The sequence below is a fragment of the Glycine max genome, chromosome 16, assembly GCF_000004515.6.
Source record: "Glycine max cultivar Williams 82 chromosome 16, Glycine_max_v4.0, whole genome shotgun sequence".
Classification (NCBI taxonomy): domain Eukaryota; kingdom Viridiplantae; phylum Streptophyta; class Magnoliopsida; order Fabales; family Fabaceae; genus Glycine; species Glycine max.
This window is the reverse complement of record NC_038252.2, coordinates 16796118-16816591: the sequence shown is the minus strand read 5'-3', so window position 1 is coordinate 16816591 and position 20474 is coordinate 16796118. Positions and strand designations below refer to the sequence as shown.

General features: G+C 36.0%; 1 protein-coding gene across 3 annotated transcripts; it reads left to right on the top strand.

Annotated features, from left to right (window-relative positions):
* The first annotated feature begins 638 nt into the window (after positions 1-638).
* Positions 639-4811, top strand: LOC100819560 (protein XRI1). Of its 3 annotated transcripts, XM_006599131.4 has the most exons (10): positions 739-888; positions 1670-1791; positions 1898-1962; positions 2033-2155; positions 2274-2410; positions 3079-3142; positions 3240-3351; positions 3431-3471; positions 3586-3672; positions 4191-4811. In XM_006599131.4, exons 2-10 carry the CDS (start codon positions 1787-1789, stop codon positions 4466-4468), a joined length of 912 nt encoding a protein of 303 aa, XP_006599194.1. In that variant the 5' UTR covers positions 739-888; positions 1670-1786; the 3' UTR covers positions 4469-4811. The 3 variants fall into 3 exon arrangements, with proteins under 3 accessions (XP_003547810.1, XP_006599194.1, XP_014624541.1); XM_003547762.5 differs by lacking the exon at positions 1670-1791 and having other exon boundaries at positions 639-888; XM_014769055.2 differs by lacking the exons at positions 739-888; positions 1670-1791 and adding an exon at positions 1140-1277.
* The last annotated feature ends 15663 nt before the right edge of the window (positions 4812-20474 follow it).

Sequence of the window (20474 nt, the reverse complement as noted above, 5' to 3'; positions counted from 1 at the left end):
GAATCCGTCCCGACTTTGACGGGTAATACCCGAGTTGACCGGGTATGGGTTCGGGTTTTCCCCGATAACCAAAAGTTGAGTACGGGTACGGGTATGAGATTACTAGACCCGTCCCGACCCCGAACCCGAACCCGCCCCACCACTTAAAATCTTTAGAATTTTTGCATAATTTAATTAAAAGACATATAATTTTTATTACTAGTTAATTTTATTTTAATTTTTTTACATAATTTAATATTATTTTCTTAACTATTTATGTAGACACACGCGTTATAATAAATTTATTGATATATAAGTAGTTAAAAATAAATGTTTAACAATCAATTTATTTTTTTCTAAAATCAAATTTTTAATATTTTTTTACAAAAAAAAAAATATTTTTTTAAATGGTGTGTAGAACGGGGTTGGAGATATCCGATACCCAACGGGTACGGCATCGGGTATCGGGTACGAGTATGAGAATATGTTAAGGAGTCGGGGTAAGGGATTGGGAAGACAATACCCGTACCCGACCCGTCCCGTTTCCATGTCTAAGAGTGAAGAAAGGGTAGGAGTATTTGGCTTGCAAATTGATAAAAACCACTTTTTATATTATTTATTTATTTATGATAAATATATAAATATAAATATTGATATCCGATGCACAGCACACTGCACACATCTCAAGCAGGCAGAGAGAGAGGCAGAGTGGACCGACTTGCGTGTTTCAGTTGATAGGCACACCACAACACAACACACAGATCTCTTCTTTAACGTTTACTTTTGGTGTCTGAGAAGAAAGAAAAAAGAAAATAAAAATAGAGTAGAGGCTCTCTAATCAGTGAGCGATCGGAGAGTTTGGTTTCATCCTTGCTGTGCTGCTCAGATGGATTACAACAATAATGACCAGTAAATCATTTGTTTCTTGTTTATCTGTTTTTATTTATTTTACTTTTTATTTTTATTTTTGTTGTGATTGGTATGGCTAATGGATATTAGGTGGTTCAGGAAGTCAATTTGTGAGATTATAGTTGTGGGTTTTGATTTTTTTTTTGGTGTGTTTTTTAGTGAATTTTTGGTTGTGGGTGATTTTGTTTTTGGACGGAATGGGGATTCTTTCTTTTTTTTTTTTTTTCATTTACGTCTATCCATTTTGGGAGGTAATCTTGTTTGAGACACCGTCGGACACTAAATGCGGCACCTCTCTTAGCCGAGAATTCGACCTTGGTTCGTCAGATTGTGAGAGACTAGCCTCTTCAGATGGTATGATTTGGAGGTGTTTATGTTAGTGTTGCAAGGTACATTTTGTTTTGATTAATGGAATCAGGTGCTGGAAGATGATTTATTTTGGTTGATTGTGTTGTTTCTTTTTTCCTGGTGTGTGGTTTTGATTTGCTATAGAGAGAGATTGTTTGATTTTTTTGGGTTATTTATGGATAAAGAATGTATAGGATTTGGGATGTAGCATCTGTTTGATTAAATTGGTGGGTCATCATTTCTACCCTTTTTCCGTGTTGATGTTTTTTTTGTTTTTGCCTCTTCTCTCTTTTCTCTTTTCTGCTTTTTATGTTATTCCTTGGCTGATATAATCAACAGATGGAAGAAAATCTGCTTAAGTACTTGCTATGATTTCTAATGTATAATCTAATGATTATGTTTCTAACTTTTTGTTTGGTGGTAATTGCTTCAGTTTACCATGATGTCAATGTTCCATTGTCTATGGTACTAGTTATGATGTGTAGAAACATTGTTTGCGGACTGCGTTAATCTTTATGCATTGTGGAATGGGCATTTACTTGGTTCTTGAATGTGGTGGGCTTCTTTCGTGTTTGCTATCACATGTCTTCTTTTCTGTTGGTTAATCTTTACCAATGTTGAATCACAACAATGGTATTGACTTGTCTGCCCTCATTCTTAGTGGTGCTAGGGAGCCATGGGACTGGCAAGGAAAGAAATATAGTCTCAGAAGGACTTTTGATTTTGGTAAGTCCCACCACAACTTAAGTAACTACCACCTACCCGATGCCTGAGGAAAATGTGTTGTTTTGAGCAGAAATTTCAGAAGAGCTGTGGAATGATGTCCCTCAAAATGAAGAAGATCTTTCATACATGTTAGATGATGAAACAACTCCAGTTAAGGCTTGTGGTGATTTGGCATATAATGTCAATAATGCTGGTAAGACAGTCGTCTTGACAATATGTCCAACTCGATCAATTGTCTTTTTTCCTTTGTTGTTATTATTATTATTATTTATCCTTTTCTAATTCAAACAATGGTTGATTCTTAAATCCAGATAATATGCAAAAGGAACTGGAGGAATGTAGGGAGACTTATTCGCAAGCCAAGAGGCGGCGGATGCTACAGTTCAACAGCCAAGAGAGCGATCAATCTCTATCCAATGAAGGGATGTCTTTGTCATATTTAAAAAATGTCAGTGGTTGTAGCGCTATTTTTGGATTAAGTTTTCACATTCGTAGCATGTTGAATGGTTCAAATGGGGCTTTAAGAAATATAGATTTGTTATTATTGTGCAAAACTTGCAAACATTTTGAACTTTTCCTCTAGTAAATTATATACTGATATTAATATTTTATAAATGATTGAAAAAGGAATGCCGAATACGTATTATGTTCAATGTTTTGACTTGCTTATCCTTGTTCTTTTTGTTAGATCTATCTTTTCTGGTGTTAGACTTCAGAACCATCCTTGATGAAATTTGGGAAATAATTTACCATTTCATTTTGTTACCTCCTTCCACTGATTCAGATATGAATTGAGGCTTATTCACTATTCCACTGTATGTATACTGTAAGCACATGATGGCTCAATGTCAACATATAATGTTAACTTAAACATTTGGGATGACTGCTAAGCCTATGTGGTACCAGAGTTTGTTAATTGTGTGCTTGCTTGAAATCTTTTTATCTTGTTTCTAGTAATCATTATTTAAGGTAGATTTCTGTTTTACACGAATCCTCTTTGAGACTATTGATATTTGACCCTAAATAATGGGAAAACTCTGTTTGTTGGCTTGATCAACAATCTTTATTCTTGTGGATTTGCTTTAATTTATGACTGTTACTGCATTACATATACAGGGGAAGGAAGACCCAGTTAAGGAGATTTTTCCAGAGGTGTCGCAATGGGTGTCAGGGGCATCAGGTTTACCTTTGGCAGGATTCTGTTTTATGATTTTACTCAGAGATATCTTCTGTAATTTATTTCTATTTTAATTCTGATGTTTCCCCAATCATTATAGATTTCACTTTAGGAAATGCATCTGCATCTGATTATGTGGACCTGGAATCAACTGAAACGTGGCTTGCGGATTACTTTAATGATGCTGAGATGGATATCAGTCCCGAGGAATTGTATGCTTCTCTGGACCATTGATTTGTTTTGAAAATTTGGCTATACAAAGTAACCTGACAATTATGTTATTTGACTCAGGAAATTTTCAGTGGCAGATGATGTTCAAATTGATGGTACAGGTAGCTTACATTGTTTTCCACCCACTATTATCTGCTAATTTTGTTTTTTCCTTCATTCTTTACTTTTTCCTCCATGCATTGGGTTTTATTCAAAATATTTTTTTCCTCCTGCAGAGGTTAGTGCCATCAAACCATCACGTGAACAAAATGTGGTTCAACAAACGCATATCCCTCGAACCACCCGTAATATTATCTTCAAAGGTTTGACTTTTTCTTGACATAGTACCTCTTTAGTTGTAACTCTACCAAGTATCTACTTAGTTTCTCTGGTATCCTATCCTATTATATATGATATATAGGCCAGGTTGACACATGTGGTCAAGGATCCAGAGTTAATTCTCATCCTTTCCATGGACGTGCATTTGATTTCCTCTAATACCACTAAAATTCTGTTTGGTGGTGGGTAACCCTCATCAAGGAGATCCCTCAGCGCCCAAGAGCTAGCTGAGTCTTTGGGACTCAACAAAATTATTTATGGTTTAGATTTGTGTAATAATCTTTTGGGTGGGCCTCTACAGGCCTCTATTGACCGTTTCAACATGCCATTGGCACCCTGCCTGGTAGTATTGGGGGTGTCTCCGCATTCTACCCCATATTTTATTCCAAAAATAAAGTATGTATACAGTAATGCTCCAAGAAGATGTGAGAAGCAAGCATGATTTACAAAAGTTGTTTTCTTTTGTCATGATAACAAATTCAGGCTTCTTTTCCATGTTTAGGTAGGAAATCTTTTATACATATGCCGACAAAGTTGGCTTCTTCTGTGGCCTATCCATTTGCCTTCATTAAACCAAGTGGTGCCCATGGAGACGTAACTCTGAAGGAAATAAATCAGCACATTCAAACACCGCCTCCTTTGAAATCAAAGCAAAGCAATGATGATGATCCATCTGCTTACCCCAAGTCAGCCTTCTCAGGGAAGCCTGTGGTTGGTAAAACAAAAATTCGCACCGAAGGTGGAAAAGGTAGCATCACAATTACAAGAACTAAAGGTTAGGCGTAAATTGTTGACTACTAACGTTGTCTCTCACCCATATTTAATGTTGGGATTTACCTCATTTTCTGTAATATATCTGGCAGATATAGAAGTTGATACTGCAATTATTTTTTGCTCTTGTTGACATGCATATATTACACCACCTTAGTGTTTCTTTCCAGCGGGGTCTAGTTAATCTTATAGCTCTTCTTTGGGGGGGATACATGATTTTGTTTTGACTTATGTAATGAGAATCATAGTATTTGTTAGATCTTTAGTCCCCACCATTCGTCGGCTCTACAACTGACAAACAATTTCATTAAGCTTGCCATAGCTTTGTAATGAAGTATACAGGTTATTTTTATTTAGTGGCATTGTTTATAACTTGTCCAAGAGTTTTTCCTCTTTAATTACCTGTTTTATATTCTTTTGATTCTATATTTTCAAGCATGGAATTAAATTTTATATACAGGATCAATTTGACACTAGGCGTAAAACTTTAACACTTGCATCACTTAATAATTTACACGAAATTAACTAATTCCACCATTGATTAAGTTTAAACAATTCCATACAAAACAAAAACTAATTGATACTTAATCAATATGCTTTATTTTGATAGATAATATATTATGTCTTTTATGTGAAATAAGTAAAATATTTAGTTAGATGAAATTTCAGGAATATGTTTAATTTATGTGAAATTTGATATACATGATAAAGAAAGTAAATATTAAATTAATTTGCTTAATCTTTTAAAAAAAAATGATTTTTGGCATGCTCCTTCTCAAACCTCTAAATGCCATCTTGTTTGAGGGACATTTTAGAAGACTTTTCTCGTATTTTTTTGCATAATAAAAAAACAAAAATAATTTAAAAAACTAAATTTGATTGTAATTTTTGCTTAAACATAAAAAAGTGATTTTTGAAAAGTAATTTTTTTAAGCAGTAGTTGTTTATTAGTAATCTTTTTATTGTAAGAACTTCCTTTTTGCTTTCGCAAACTTCCATGTAAAGTTTGCTAGGCGACAGACAAATGTAGCCGCTCGTGCCGTTCCAAGCCACAAACTATGCTAGTCCAAACACACATCATACTATTCAACAATGTATTTCAGCTACTATTATGAATGAAATCAAATAATTCCATTTCTTTCAAAAGAAAAAAATGAGTTGTTTCTTTTAAAAAAAGTAGAAAAGTAATTTTTATTATTTTATTTTTGACAAATATTTTTTATTAAGAAAAACACCTTAAACAAACAAAATAAACAAAAAGCTAATTATTTTGTTTTTTAAAAAAGTACTTTTTTTAAAATAAAAAAACTTAAACAAATTGACGCATTGATTTTCTTTTATAGCGTGTTTGGATAGAGTAATTTAACAGAAAAATTCATTTTTTTAAGGAATTTAAAATGATTCATGATAAAATAGTTTGTTTGGATAAAATATTTGGAAGGAGATTTAAGTTTTGGTATTTTTATGAATAATTTTGATTAACTAAAACAGTGAGATTTCAAATTCTCTCAAAAAATATAGAATTTGAAATTCTTTTTTCGGAGATGCTTACTATAACTCACGTTTTTGCTCACGACTCTTTCTCGCTCAACATTCATAACTACGAGTGACCAAAGTTTTTACGGCCAATATCGACATAAGTTATTTTTCATTGACTTTGGCTGAAGTTTTTTCGGTCAGAATTTTTTTGTATGATGTCAATCAAAGTTATTTTTTGCCGATATCGGTTAAGATTTTTTTTAGATGATGTTGGTTAGGGTTATTTTCTCACTGACGTTAGTCATGGGAAATTTTTGTAAACGTCGGCCAAAGATTTTTTTGGTCGTTGTCATCCAGGTTTTTTCAGTTGATGTTGACCAATGATTTTTTGGCCGACGTTGGCTAGATTTTTTCTATTGACATCGGTCATGACTAACTTTTGAGTAGACACCTGTTAGGATTTTTCAGCCAATGCCAGCTAGGTTTTTCCAGCCAACATCAGCCAAAGCTATTTTTTAGCCAATATCAGCTATGGTTATATTTTTAGCCGATGTTAGCTAGGGTGTTTTGGCTAATGTCAACTATATTTTCTAAGTCGACGTCAGTTAGGATTTTTTTGCTGACATCGACTAGGGTTTTCTGGATGACATAAGCCAGAGCTATTTCTTAGCCACATTAGCTAGGTTTTTTGGTTGATGTTCTCTAAGATTTTTCTGCTAACACCAGCTAGGTATTTTTGACCGACATCAGACATGACTATTTTTAGTTGACATCGATTAGGTTCTTACAGTCGACATCCACTAGAGTTTTTTCGGTCGACGCTAGTCAGAGCTATTTTTTAGCCAACATCAGCCAAGACTATTTTATAGTCGATATTGGGTGGGGTTTTATGTCCGACATTGGTCAAGGCTATTTTTTAGCCAACTTCAACTAGGGATTTTTTGGCCAACGTCGACCAATGATGTTTTTCAGCCGACATCGGGTAGGTTCTATTGGTCGGCATTGACTAAGCTATTTTTTAGCCGATATTGGATAGATTTTTTTGTCAATGCCTGCTAGGATTTTTTAGGCCGACGTTGGCTAAAAATAGCCTTGGTCAATGTCGTTCGAAAAGACCTTAGCCGATGTCGGCCAAACAAACCCTATCCGACGTTGGTAAAAAAATCTAGCTAACATCGACTGAAAAATAGACTCAACCAACATTAGCCAAAAAATAGCCCCGACTGATGTCAGCTGACAAATATTCCTGACATACTTTGACAAAAAAAACCCCTATTTGATATCAACTGAAAAATAGCCTTGGTTGATGTCGGTTTAAAAACATCACTGATTGTGGTCAAACAAAACAACCCTAGTTAAAATTATCAATATTTTGTATTTATAAATTATTAAAAATTAAAAATATTTTTAATTAATATTTCAAAATTAGATTGTATTTATTTTCTATAAAGTTTAATATTAAAATTTCATCTATTTAAAATATAAAATTGAAATTTTGCATATGGAGGAAATTGAATTGCCCTATCCAAACAAAGAATTTAAAATGGAAGAAATTTGAATTGATTTATCCAAACAAAACATTTGAAAAATAAAGGAAATTAAAATCAAAGCAATTCAAATTCAAGACATTTCAAATTCCTTGAAATTTTGAAATTCCTAATCCAAACACAAGGTTAGTGATTATAACCGAAAGTTTGATACCGAGTGATATGAACCCTCATGGCACAAGAGCTGACTTAGGATCGTCTAGGATTAAACCTTGATGGAAAATGCGGAAATTGATTAAGGAAAGGATGGAAAATAAGGTGGTTAATTTCGTGGGTCTTAATAAGGTGGTTCTTGGCATAAAATGGATGAATGGGATGGTAAAATGTAGGTTAAGTGGTGGCTGGACAGAAATATAGAAATGGCAATAACTGAAGCTACAGGGCTCTAAATGAGGTGATTCCAAAACGAGGTGAAAGGTCTCGTTTTGAAAGTCAATTTAGGCTCAAGAATCACTCAATTTGAGTGCGTAAAATGGGAGTTATGGCCACGAGATAATTCTGGGCAGAGGTGGATTTTCTGGAATTGTGGTTTGAAAGAACAAGGGTGATGATGAAAGGAAGGAAAGAATCACTCTTTCCAGCGAGGGCAACACACAAAGGTTGTGAAAGTCCTTTGATACAGCCAAGGTGTTCTTGAATCACTTAAGAATTTAGGAGAATCACTCTCACTAAGATAAAAGAGATAAACTCTAATTTTCTGAATAAAACTCAACTTGTGTTTATTGATAAAATGGTTCAGCTTATATAGAAGCTTTACAGCAGATTTTAGTAATGACCCACTAACCTAGAATTAAAATAACTTAATGCCATTAACCTAGGGAATTAAAACAAACTTAATGGCTGAGTGTAACTGAAATTGTGGCAACCAAAAGTCACCCCCAACAGCCAACAAGTCAGCCACCATTTGGTCTCCCAAAAGGCTGATGCCTAGGTTGCCAATTGGGCCCTTATTACAACTTGAACTAAAGCCCTTTTAGTTGATTAACCCAAAACATATTTTTGGTCAGCCAACTTTACAAGGATTGGGCCATTATTTAGACAAACTAAACACTCTAAAATTGAAATAAAGTGGTGTCATTTAGTCCTCCTCCATTTGGGCCATGATACAACTCACAACCTTGGACTTTTCTCCTTGAAACTTGGGCTTGTATTCAAATAGTATGGACAGCACTTGTTGAAGAGCTTCCTTGGCTTTCCTTGCTCTAGCCCTTGTCATAGGTCCTCCAAGTCCTTCAAGTGGATCCTTGCCCTTGCTCTTGGTCATGTCCTCATCATTGAGTGTGTAACCCCATTTTATCCTTGGGCCAATGGGCCCTAATGTTTCCAGGTTTGCACATTCACACGTGTTCTTTGCAGGCGAGGATTCTGAACTTGTTTTAGTAAAATTTATGAGGTCTTGGAAAAAGATGGGGTATTTAGGAGTCAAGGGACGAAAATGTGTGGTAAATCGTTTAAACTAGATTATAATTTATTTGATTGTTTTAACTGTATTTCACTCTATTTAAGGACTTTACTTGAAGTAGTGCTTAGTTTTAGCTTGTAAATTTTCATTTTTATCCTCAATAATGCCATTTCTTATTAATCGTTTCCTTTAATATGATACAAAGTTATACCCACCTAGGCAAGTTAGAGTGTCAAATTTGTATATGCATTTAGTAATAGGATAGGAAGGTGGCAATTTTGTTAGATCAATTTGGGTTCATTCCATAGTTAAACGGTATTAATGAATTTATCTCAACAACTTTATGTTACGTGCGAGTGAACAAAACGTCTTAACTTATAATTTTGAGCTTAATAATAATAATAATAATAATAATAATAATAATAATAATAATAACTTTTTGAAGGAAAAAATGTCTAAAATAAGTTGAGTCAAATACTATACTATATTCACATATGTATTCTCTCTTGATCAAGTGGATAGTCATGTCAATGAGAGGCTAAACCACCCATTATTGGGAACTCAACAACTAAACACTCTTGATGTAATGATTCTAAGGCTGATTCCAAGCCGAAGTTGATTAGATGGGTACTACTGCTCTAAGAATTTGATATCATAATCAAAGACAAGAAGGGGTGCGAGAATTTGGTGGCTGATCATTTATCTAGGTTGGTGAATGAAGAAGTCACTCAAGAGGAGCAAGAAATTTGGGACAAGTTTCCCAACGAATCCCTATTGTCTGTGGGTGAAAGGCCTTGGTTTGCGGACATTGCCAACTTCAAGGCAGTTGGAATCATTCCAGATGATCTTAATTGGCATCAATGGAAGAAGTTTCTCCATAATGCATATTTTTATGTTTGGGATGATTCACATTGTTCAAACTTAGAGCAGATAATTTGCTGAGAAGGTGTGTCACTAAAAAGGAAGCTAGGAGTATATTGTGGCATTGTCACAATTCTCCCTATGGAGGACATTATAGTGGGGATCAAATTGCTGCAAAGGTGTTACAGTATGGATTCTTTTGGTCCTCTATTTTCAAGGACGCCCATGAGCACATGCTTCATTGTGATAAGTGTTAGCAGACTGGGGGTATTTATGGGAGGAATGAGATGCTCTTGTAGAACATAATTAAAGTGGAAACATTTAACTACTGGGGCATTGACTTTGTAGGTCCTCTGCCCTCTTTATATGGTAACGAATATATCTTGGTGGCTGTGGATTATGTATCAAAGTGGGTGGAAGCTGTAGCTGCTCAGAAGAATGATGCTAAGACTATCATCAAGTCCCAAGAGTGCTTATTGTTGGACAAGTGGCCTCAGAAATTTTAACAAGGGGGTATTGAATTAAGATTTTGTTGACTATTCCTAATTGAAAATTTCCCTTTCTTAGATATTCCCTAGATTCAATAATTTCTTTAATTGTAAGTTACTTGAATAACAAATAAGGAGAAGTAAACTTAAAGAAATATAAACACAACAGAAAGTAAAAGAGATTAAGGAAAGAGAGAATGCAAAACCAGATTTATACTAGTTCGGCCATAACCTGTGCCTACGTCCAATCCCCAAGCAACCTGCTTGAGATTTCCACTATCCTTGTAAAATCCTTTACAAGCAATGAACCACAAAGGACTTCCCTCCTTTGTGTTCAGTGATTACAACCAAGAAGTTATTCCCACTTCTTGCAATGAACCCCAAGGAACGTTGGTCCCTTGTGTCCAATGATAACAACCAAGAAGTTATACCCACTTCTTGTAATGAACCCAAAAGGCGTTGGTCTTTTGTGTCTAGTGATAAACCAAGCAGCAAATCCTGTTTCTTGCAATAAACCCAAGGAATGTTGGTCCCTTGTGTTCAGTGTTTGTAACCAAGAAGACCTTCTCTTGAAAACAGTCACCAAGAGTAGGTCTCTTGAAAAACTTTTTGTAAGAATGAAGGAGAGGAAGAAAATAGAATAGCACAAGTTTTTGCCCAATGAACTTTTCTTGACAAAGCAAGTGTTTGAACAAAAACTCTTAGAAAGATGTTGAGAATAAGCTATCTGAAATTCGTGCCATGGTCACATATTTATAGCCATTTGATGGCTCTTGAAAACACCATGTTAAAAGTTGTGACCCTTGACAATTTCTACAAAAACCAATCACTTTAAAAGTTGTGACTCTTGGAATTTCTTTAAAAAAAACCAGTCACTTTAAAAGTTGTGACTCTTTGACAATTTACTTTTCAAAATCAGTCACTGGTAATTGATTACCATAATGGTGTAATCGATTACACAGTTTATTTTATCAAAAGTTGTGACTCTTCATGTTGAGGTTTGAAATCCAACATTCAAAAACCACTGGTAATCGATTACAAATATTGTGTAATCAATTACACTATTTTGAAAATATTTTGTCACAAGTTGTGACTCATGAGATTTGAAATTCAACATCCAAAAACATTGGTAATCGATTACGTGCCCATGGTAATCGATTATGACATTGTAAAACAGTTATAAAACTATTTTGGACTTCTGGTAATCGATTGCTGCCTTATGGTAATCGATTACCAGAGAGTAAAAGCTCTAGTAAAAGATTTTTCTTTAAAAAATTCTTTTGGACAAATTGTTCTATTCAATCTTTTCTTTGAAAAAGTCTTTTTATACTTATCTTGATGCTTTTCTTGAGGTTCTTGCAAATCTTGAGTCTTCTCTTGAATCTTCACTTGAATCTTCTTGATTCTTTAAGCTTGTTTGAATGTATCTTTTTAAAAATCTTTGGCATCATCAAAATAATCTTGGAAGCTTTGCTTCTACACTTATCAGTGATGGTGGGTCACATTTTTGTAATGCACAGTTGCAGAATATGTTGGGGCACTACAATGTCAAGTATAAGGTTGCTTCTCCTTATCATCCCTAGACAAATGGCCAGGCCGAGGTATCCAATAAGGAATTAAAGAAAATCCTGGAGAAGACTATTACATCCTCAAGAAAGGAATGGGCTGTGAAATTGGATTATGCTTTATGGGCTTATAGAACTACTTTCAAGACTCCAATTGGTTTGTCCCCATTTTAGATGGTCTATGGGAAGGCATGTCATCCACCGATAGAGATGAAGAACAAGGCTTACTGGGCTCTCAAATTCCTCAATTTTGATGAATCCTTATCAGGGGAAAAGTGAAAGTTGCAACTGCTAGAGCTGGAAGAAATAAGGCTCAATGCCTATGATTCCTCCAAGATTTATAAGCAGAAGATGAAAGCCTCAAGTTTTTTTCTGGAAAACTCAATTCCAAGTGGTCTGGCCTTTTCACAATCAAAGATGTGAAACCCTATGGAGCAATTAAGCTGATGGATCTTTCATCTACTGACCCAAAGTGTAGTTGGATAATAAATGGCCAAAGGTTGAAGATCTACAATGGTGGAAATATTGAGAGATTGACCACCATAAGCCTCCTCCGTGATCCGTGAGGGTGTTTTCGTTGTTCAATTTCGAGCGTCCCAATATATTATGTCCCCAAATCGGACATCCGTGTGAAAAGTTATGACAATTTGAATTTCTCGAAAGCTTCTGTCGTTCAATTTCGAGCGTCCATATATATTATGCGCCTGAATCGAACATCCGAGTGAAAAGTTATGACCATTTGAATTTCACGAGAGCTTTCATTGTTCAATTTCGAGCGTCTCAATATATTATATCCCAGAATCGGACATCCATGTGAAAAGTTATGACCATTTGAATTTTTCGAGAGCTTCCGTTGTTCAATTTCGAGCGTCTAGATATGTTATGCACCTGAATCGGACATTCAAGTGAAATGTTATGACCATTTGAAGTTCTCGAGAGTTTTCGTCGTTCAATTTTGAGCATCTAGATATATTATGTCCCCGAATCGGACATCCGTTATATCCCAGAATCGGACATCCGTGTGAAAAGTTATGACCATTTGAATTTCTTGAGAGCTTTCGTTGTTCAATTTTGAGCGTCTTGGTATATTATATCCCTGAACCGGACATTCGTGTGAAAAGATGTGACAATTTGAATTTCTATAGAGCTTCCGTTGTTCAATTTCAAGCATCTCGATATATAATGTCCCCGAATCGGACATCCGTGTGAAAAGTTATGACCCTTTGAATTTCTTGAGAGCTTTCGTTGTTCAATTTCGAGCGACTTGATATATTATGTCCTCGAATCGGACATCCGTGTGAAAAGTTATGACCCTTTGAATTTCTCGAGAGCTTTCGGTTTTCAATTTCGAGCGAGTCGATATATTATATCCTCGAATCGGACATCCATGTGAAAAGTTATGACCATTTGAATTTCTTGAGAGCTTATGTTGTTCAATTTCGAGCGTCTCGGTATATTATGTCCTAAGCGTTTTCTGGGAGGCAACCCAGGATTTCTAACCTTTTCTTTTATGTTGATTCATGTGCCTTGATGTTTGCTTGTTAATTTTTATGTGTGTGGATCTTTAGTTAATGTAGATGTGCCTTAACTATCAATAATGGTACGAGCTTGTTGTTGCTATAACGTGATGTGCTCAATACTAGGAATGTTCTGCATGATTAAAATTGGTTAAGTTTGTTGGTGTAAGAGTGCTGATTTGAAGTTTTGGAAAATGCCATCATGCGCCCAATGTGTGTTTGTCCCCTGAATCGAACATCCGTGGGAAACGTTGTGTCAATTTGAATTTCTATAGAGCTTCCGTTGTTCAATTTCAAGCATCTCGATATATTATGCGGCTGAATCGGACATCCGAGTGAAAATTTTTTACCATTTGAATTTCTTGAGAGCTTCCATTGTTCAATTTCGAGCGTCTAGATATGTTATGCGACTGAATCGGAAATCCGAGTGGAAAGTTATTACCATTTGAATTTCTTAAGAGCTTCCGCTGTTCAATTTCGAGCGTCTTGCTATATTATAAGCCTAAATCGGACATTCGAGTGAAAATTTATGACCGTTGGAATTTCTATAGAGCTTATGATGTTCAATTTCGAGCGTCTCAATATGTTATGTCCCCGAATCGGGCATCCATGTGAAAATTTATGACAATTTGAATTTCTAGGGAGCTTCCGTTGTTCAATTTCGAGCATTTCGCTATATTATTCGCTTGAATCGGACATTTGAGTGAAAAGTTATGACCGTTGGAATTTCTCTAGAGCTTTCGTTGTTCAATTTCTAGCGTCTCAATATGTTATGTCCCTGAATTGAACATCCGTGTGAAAAGTTATGACATTTGAATTTCTCGAGAGTTTCCGTTGTTCAATTTTGAGCGTCTAGATATCTTATGCGCCTGAATTGGACATATGAGTGAAAAGTTATGACCATTTGAATTTCTTGAGAGCTTCCGTTGTTCAATTTCGAGCGTCTCGCTATATTATTCGTCTGAATCGGACATTCGAGTGAAAAGTTATAACCGTTGGAATTTCTATAGAGCTTCCGATGTTCAATTTCGAGCGTCTCAATATGTTATGTCCCCGAATCGGGCAGCGATGTGAAAAGTTATGACAATTTGAATTTCTAGAGAGCTTCCGTTGTTCAATTTCGAGAATTTCACTATATTATTCGCCTGAATCGAACATCCGAGTGAAAAGTTATGACCCTTGGAATTTCTCTAGAGCTTCCGTTGTTCAATTTCAAGTGTCTCAATATGTTATGTCCCTGAATCAAACATCCGTGTGAAAAGTTAGAACCATTTGAATTTCTCGAGAGCTTCCGTTGTTCAATTTTGAGCGTCTAGATATGTTATGTACCTGAATTGGACATCTGAGTGAAAAGTTATGACCATTTGAATTTCTCGAGAGCTTCCGTTGTTCAATTTCAAGCGTCTCGATATATTATGTTCCCGAATCGGACATCTGAGACAAAAGTTATTACCATTTACGTTTCTCGAGAGCTTCTATTGTTCAATATCGAGTGTCTCGATATATTAAGCGCCTTAATCGAACATCCGTGTGAAATGTTATGACCATTTGAATTTCTTGAAAGCTTCCGTTGTTCAATTTCGAGGATCTCGATATATTATGTACCCGAATCGTACATCCATGTGAAAAGTTATGAATATTTGAATTTCTCGAGAGTTTTCGTTGTTCAATTTTGAGAGTCTCGATATATTATGTGCCTGAATCGGACATCCGAGTGAAAAGTTATGACCATTGGAATTTCTCGAGAGCGTCAGTTGTTCAATTTCGAGCGTCTCAATATGTTGTGCGCCTGAATCGGACATCCGAGTGAAAAGTTATGACCATTTGAATTTCTCAAAGAGCTTCCATTGTTCAATTTCGAGCGTCTCTATATATTATATCACCGAATCGGACAGCCGAGTTAAAAATTATGACCAATTGAATTTCGCGAGAGCTTATGTTGTTCAATTACGAGCGTCTCGGTAAATTATTTCCTTGAATCGGACATCCGTGTGAGAAGTTGTGACCCTTTGAATTTCTTAAGAGCTTCCGTTGTTCAATTTCGAGCGACTCGATATATTATATCCCCGAATTGGACATCCGTGCGAAAAGTTATGACCCTTTGAATTTCTCTAGAGCTTCCGTTGTTCAATTTCGAGGAAGTCGATATATTATATCCTCGAATCGGACATCCGTGTGAAAAGTTATGGCCATTTGAATTTCTCGAGAGCATATGTTGTTCAATTTCGAGCGTCTCGGTATATTATGTCCCTGAATCGGACATCCGTGTGAAAAGTTGTGACAATTTGAATTTCTATAGAGCTTCCATTGTTCAATTTCAAGCGTCTCGATATATTATGCACCTAAATCGGACATCCGAGTGAAAATTTTTTACCATTTGAATTTCTCGAAAGCTTCCGTTGTTCAATTTCAAGCGTCCATATATGTTATGCGCTGAATCGGTCATCCGAGCAGAAAGTTATTACCATTTGAATTTCTTGAGAGCTTCCGTTGTTCAATTTCGAGCGTCTCGCTATATTATTCTCCTGAATCGGACATCCGAGTGAAAAGTTATTACCGTTGGAATTTCTATAGAGCTTCCGATATTCAATTTCAAGGGTCTCAATACGTTATGTACCCGAATCGGGCATCCATCTGAAAATTTATGACAATTTGAATTTCTAGGGAGCTTCCGTTCTTTAATTTCGAGCATTTCGCGATATGTTATGCGCCTGAATCGGACATCCGAGTGAAAAGTTATGACCATTTGAATTTCTCAAGAGCTTCTGTTGTTCAATTTCGAGCATCTCGATATATTATTTCCCCGATTCGGACATTCGAGAGAAAACTTGTGACAATTTGAATTTCTATAGAGCTTCCGTTGTTCAATTTCAAGTGTCTCGATATATTATGCGCTTGAATCGGACATCTGAGTGAAAAGTTATGACCATTTGATTTTCTTGAGAGCTTTCGTTGTTCAATTTCGAGCGTCTCGTTATATTATTCGCCTGAATCGGACATCCGAGTGAAAAGTTATGACCGTTGGAATTTCTATAGAGCTTTCGATGTTCAAATTCGAGCGTCTAAATATGTTATGTCCCTGAATCGGGAAGCGATGTGAAAAGTTATGACAATTTGAATTTCTAGAGAGCTTCCGTTGTTCAATTTCGAGCATTTCACTATATTTATCGCCAGAATCGGACATCCGAGTGAAAAGTTACGACCGTTGAAATTTCTCTAAAGCTTTTATTTTTCAATTTCGAGCGTCTCAATATGTTATGTCCCCGAATCAAACATCAGTGTGAAAAGTTATGACCATTTCAATTTTTCTAGAGCTATCGTTGTTCAAATTCGAGCGTCTAGATATGTTATGCACTTAAATCGGACATCCGAGTGAAAAGTTATGACCATTTGAATTTCTCAAGAGCTTCTGTTGTTGAATTTCGAGCATCTCGATATATTATGTCCCCGAATCGGACATTCGAGAGAAAAGTTGTGACAATTTGAATTTCTATAGAGCTTTCGTTGTTCAATTTCAAGTGTCTCGATATATTATGCGCCTGAATTTGACATCCGAGTGAAAAGTTATGACCATTGGAATTTCTCGAGAGCTTCCGTTGTTCAATTTCGAGCGTCTCGATATATTATGTATCTGAATTGGATGTTCGTGTGAAAAGTTGTGAGTATTTGATTTTCTCGAGAGCTTCCGTTGTTCAATTTCGAGCGTCTACTATGTTATGCGCCTGAATCGGACATCCGAGTGAAAATTTATGACAATTTGAATTTCTCGAGAGCTTCCGTTATTCAATTTAGAGCATCGAGATATATTACGCAACTTAATCGGACATCCGAGTGAAAAGTTATGACCATTTCAATTTCCGGAGAGCTTTTGTTGTTCAATTTCGAGCGTCTCGATATATTATGTCCCCGAATCGGATATTCGAGTGAAAACTTGTGACAATTTGAAATTTTATAGAGCTTCCATTGTTCAATTTCATGTGTCTCGATATAATATGCGCCTGAATTGGACATCCGAGTGAAAAGTTATGACCATTGGAATTTCTCGAGAGCTTCCATTGTTCAATTTCGAGCGTCTCGATATATTATGTATTTGAATTGGATGTTCGTGTGAAAAGTTTTGAGTATTTGATTTTCTCGAGAGCTTCCGTTGTTCAATTTCGAGCATCGAGATATATTATGCAACTTAATCGGACATCCGAGTGAAAAGTTATGACCATTTCAATTTCCCAAGAGCTTCTTTTGTTCAATTTCAAGCGTCTCGATATATTATGTCCCCGAATCGGACAATCAAGAGAAAACTTGTGACAATTTGAATTTCTATAGAGCTTCCGTTGTTCAATTTCAAGTGTCTCGATATATTATGCGCCTGAATTGGACATCCGAGCGAAAAGTTATGACCATTGGAATTTCTTGAGAGCTTCCATTGTTCAATTTTGAGCGTCTCGATATATTATGTATTTGAATTGGAAGTTCGTGTGAAAAGTTATGAGTATTTGATATTCTCGAGAGCTTCCGTTGTTCAATTTCGAGCGTCTAGATATGTTATGCGCCTGAATCGAACATCCGACTGAAAATTTATGACCATTTAAATTTCTCGAGAGCTTCCGTTGTTCAATTTAGAGCATCTAGATATATTCTGCAGCTTAATCGGACACCCGAGTGAAAAGTTATGACCATTTCAATTTCCCAAGAGCTTTTGTTGTTCAATTTCGAGCGTCTCGATATAATATGTCCCCGAATTGGATATTCGAGTGAAGACTTGTGACAATTTGAATTTTGATAGAGCTTCTGTTGTTCAATTTCAAGTGTCTCAATATATTATGCGCCTGAATCGGACATCCAAGCAAAACGTTATGACCATTTGAATTTCTTGAGAGCTTTCGTTGTTCAATTTCAAGCGTCCAGATATGTTATGTGCCTGAATCGGACATCCTAGCGGAAAGTTATTACCATTTGAATTTCTTGAGAGCATCCGTTGTTCAATTTCGAGCGTCTCGCTATATTATTCACCTGAATCGGACATCCGAGTGAAAAGTTATGACCGATGGAATTTCCCAAGAGCTTCTGTTGTTCAATTTCGAGCGTCTCGATATATTATGTCCCCGAATCGGACATTCGAGAGAAAACTTGTGACAATTTGAATTTCTATAGAGCTTCCGTTGTTCAATTTCAAGTGTCTCGATATATTATGCGTCTGAATTGGACATCCGAGCGAAAAGTTATGACCATTGGAATTTCTCGAGAGCTTCCATTGTTCAATTTCGAGTGTCTCGATATATTATGTATTTGAATTGGATGTTCGTGTGAAAAGTTATGAGTATTTGATTTTCTTGAGAGCTTCCGTTGTTCAATTTCGAGCGTCTAGATATGTTATGCGCCTGAATCGAACATCCGACTTAAAATTTATGACCATTTAAATTTCTCGAGAGCTTCCGTTGTTCAATTTAGAGCATCAAGATATATTCTGCAACTTAATCGGACATCTGAGTGAAAAGTTATGACCATTTCAATTTCCCAAGAGCTTCTGTTGTTCAATTTCGAGCGTGTCGATATATTATGTGCCCGAATCGGATATTCGAGTGAAAACTTGTGACAATTTGAATTTTGATAGAGCTTCTGTTGTTCAATTTCAAGTGTCTCGATATATTATGCGCCTGAATCGGACATCCGAGCGAAAAGTTATGACCATTTGAATTTCTTGAGAGCTTCTGTTGTTCAATTTCAAGCGTCCAGATATGTTATGCGCCTGAATCGGACATCCGAGCGGAAAGTTATTACCATTTGAATTTCTTGAGAGCATTCATTGTTCAATTTCGAGCGTCTCGCTATATTATTCACATGAATCGGACATCCGAGTGAAAAGTTATGACCGTTGGAATTTCTATAGAGCTTTCGATGTTCAATTTCAAGGGTCTCAATACATTATGTCCCCGAATCGGGCATCCATGCGAAAATTTATGACAATTTGAATTTCTAGGGAGCTTCCGTTCTTTAATTTCGAGCATTACGCAATATTATTCGTTCTAATCGCACATACGAGTGAAAATTTATGACCGTTGGCATTTCTCTAGTGCTTCCGTTGTTCATTTTCGAGCGTGTCAATATGTTATGTCTTCCAATCAGACATCCGTGTGAAAATTTATGACCATTTGAATTTCTCGAGAGCTTCGGTTGTTCAATTTCGAGCGTCTAGATATGTGGTGCGCCTGAATCGGAAATCCGAGTGAAAAGTTATGACAATTTCAATTTCCTAAGAGCTTCTGTTGTTCAATTTCGAGCGTCTCAATGTATTATGTCCCCGAATCGGATATTCGAGTGAAAACTTGTGACAATTTGAATTTTGATAGAGCTTCCGTTGTGCAATTTCAAGTGTCTCGATATATTATGCCCCTGAATCAGACATCCGAGCGAAAAGTTATGACCATTTGAATTTCTTGAGAGCTTCCGTTGTTCAATTTCGAGTGTCTCGCTATATTATTTGCCTGAATCGAACATCCGAGTGAAAAGTTATGACTGTTGGAATTTCTATAGAGCTTTCGATGTTCAATTTCGAGCGTCTAAATATGTTATGTCCCTGAATGGGGCAGCGATGTGAAAAGTTATGACAATTTGAATTTCTAGAGAGCTTCCGTTGTTCAATTTCGAGCATTTCACTATATTTATCGCCGGAATCGGACATCCGAGTGAAAAGTTATGACCGTTGGAATTTCCCTAGAACTTTCATTTTTCAATTTCGAGCGTCTCAATATGTTATGTCCCCGAATCGAACATCAGTGTGAAAAGTTATGACCATTTGAAATTTTCTAGAGCTACCGTTGTTAAATTTCTAGCGTCTAGATATGTTATGCACCTGAATCGGACATCCGAGTGAAAAATTATGACCATTTGAATTTCTCAAGAACTTCCGTTGTTCAATTTCGAGCATCTCGATATATTATGTCCCCGAATCGGACATTCGAGAGAAAACTTGTGACAATATGAATTTCTATAGAGCTTCCGTTTTTGAATTTCAACTGTCTCGATATATTATGGGCCTGAATCGGAAATCCGAGTGAAAAGTTATGACCATTTGAATTTCTCGAGAGCTTCCGTTGTTCAATTTCGAGCGTCGCGATATATTATGTATCTGAATTGGATGTTCGTGTGAAAAGTTATG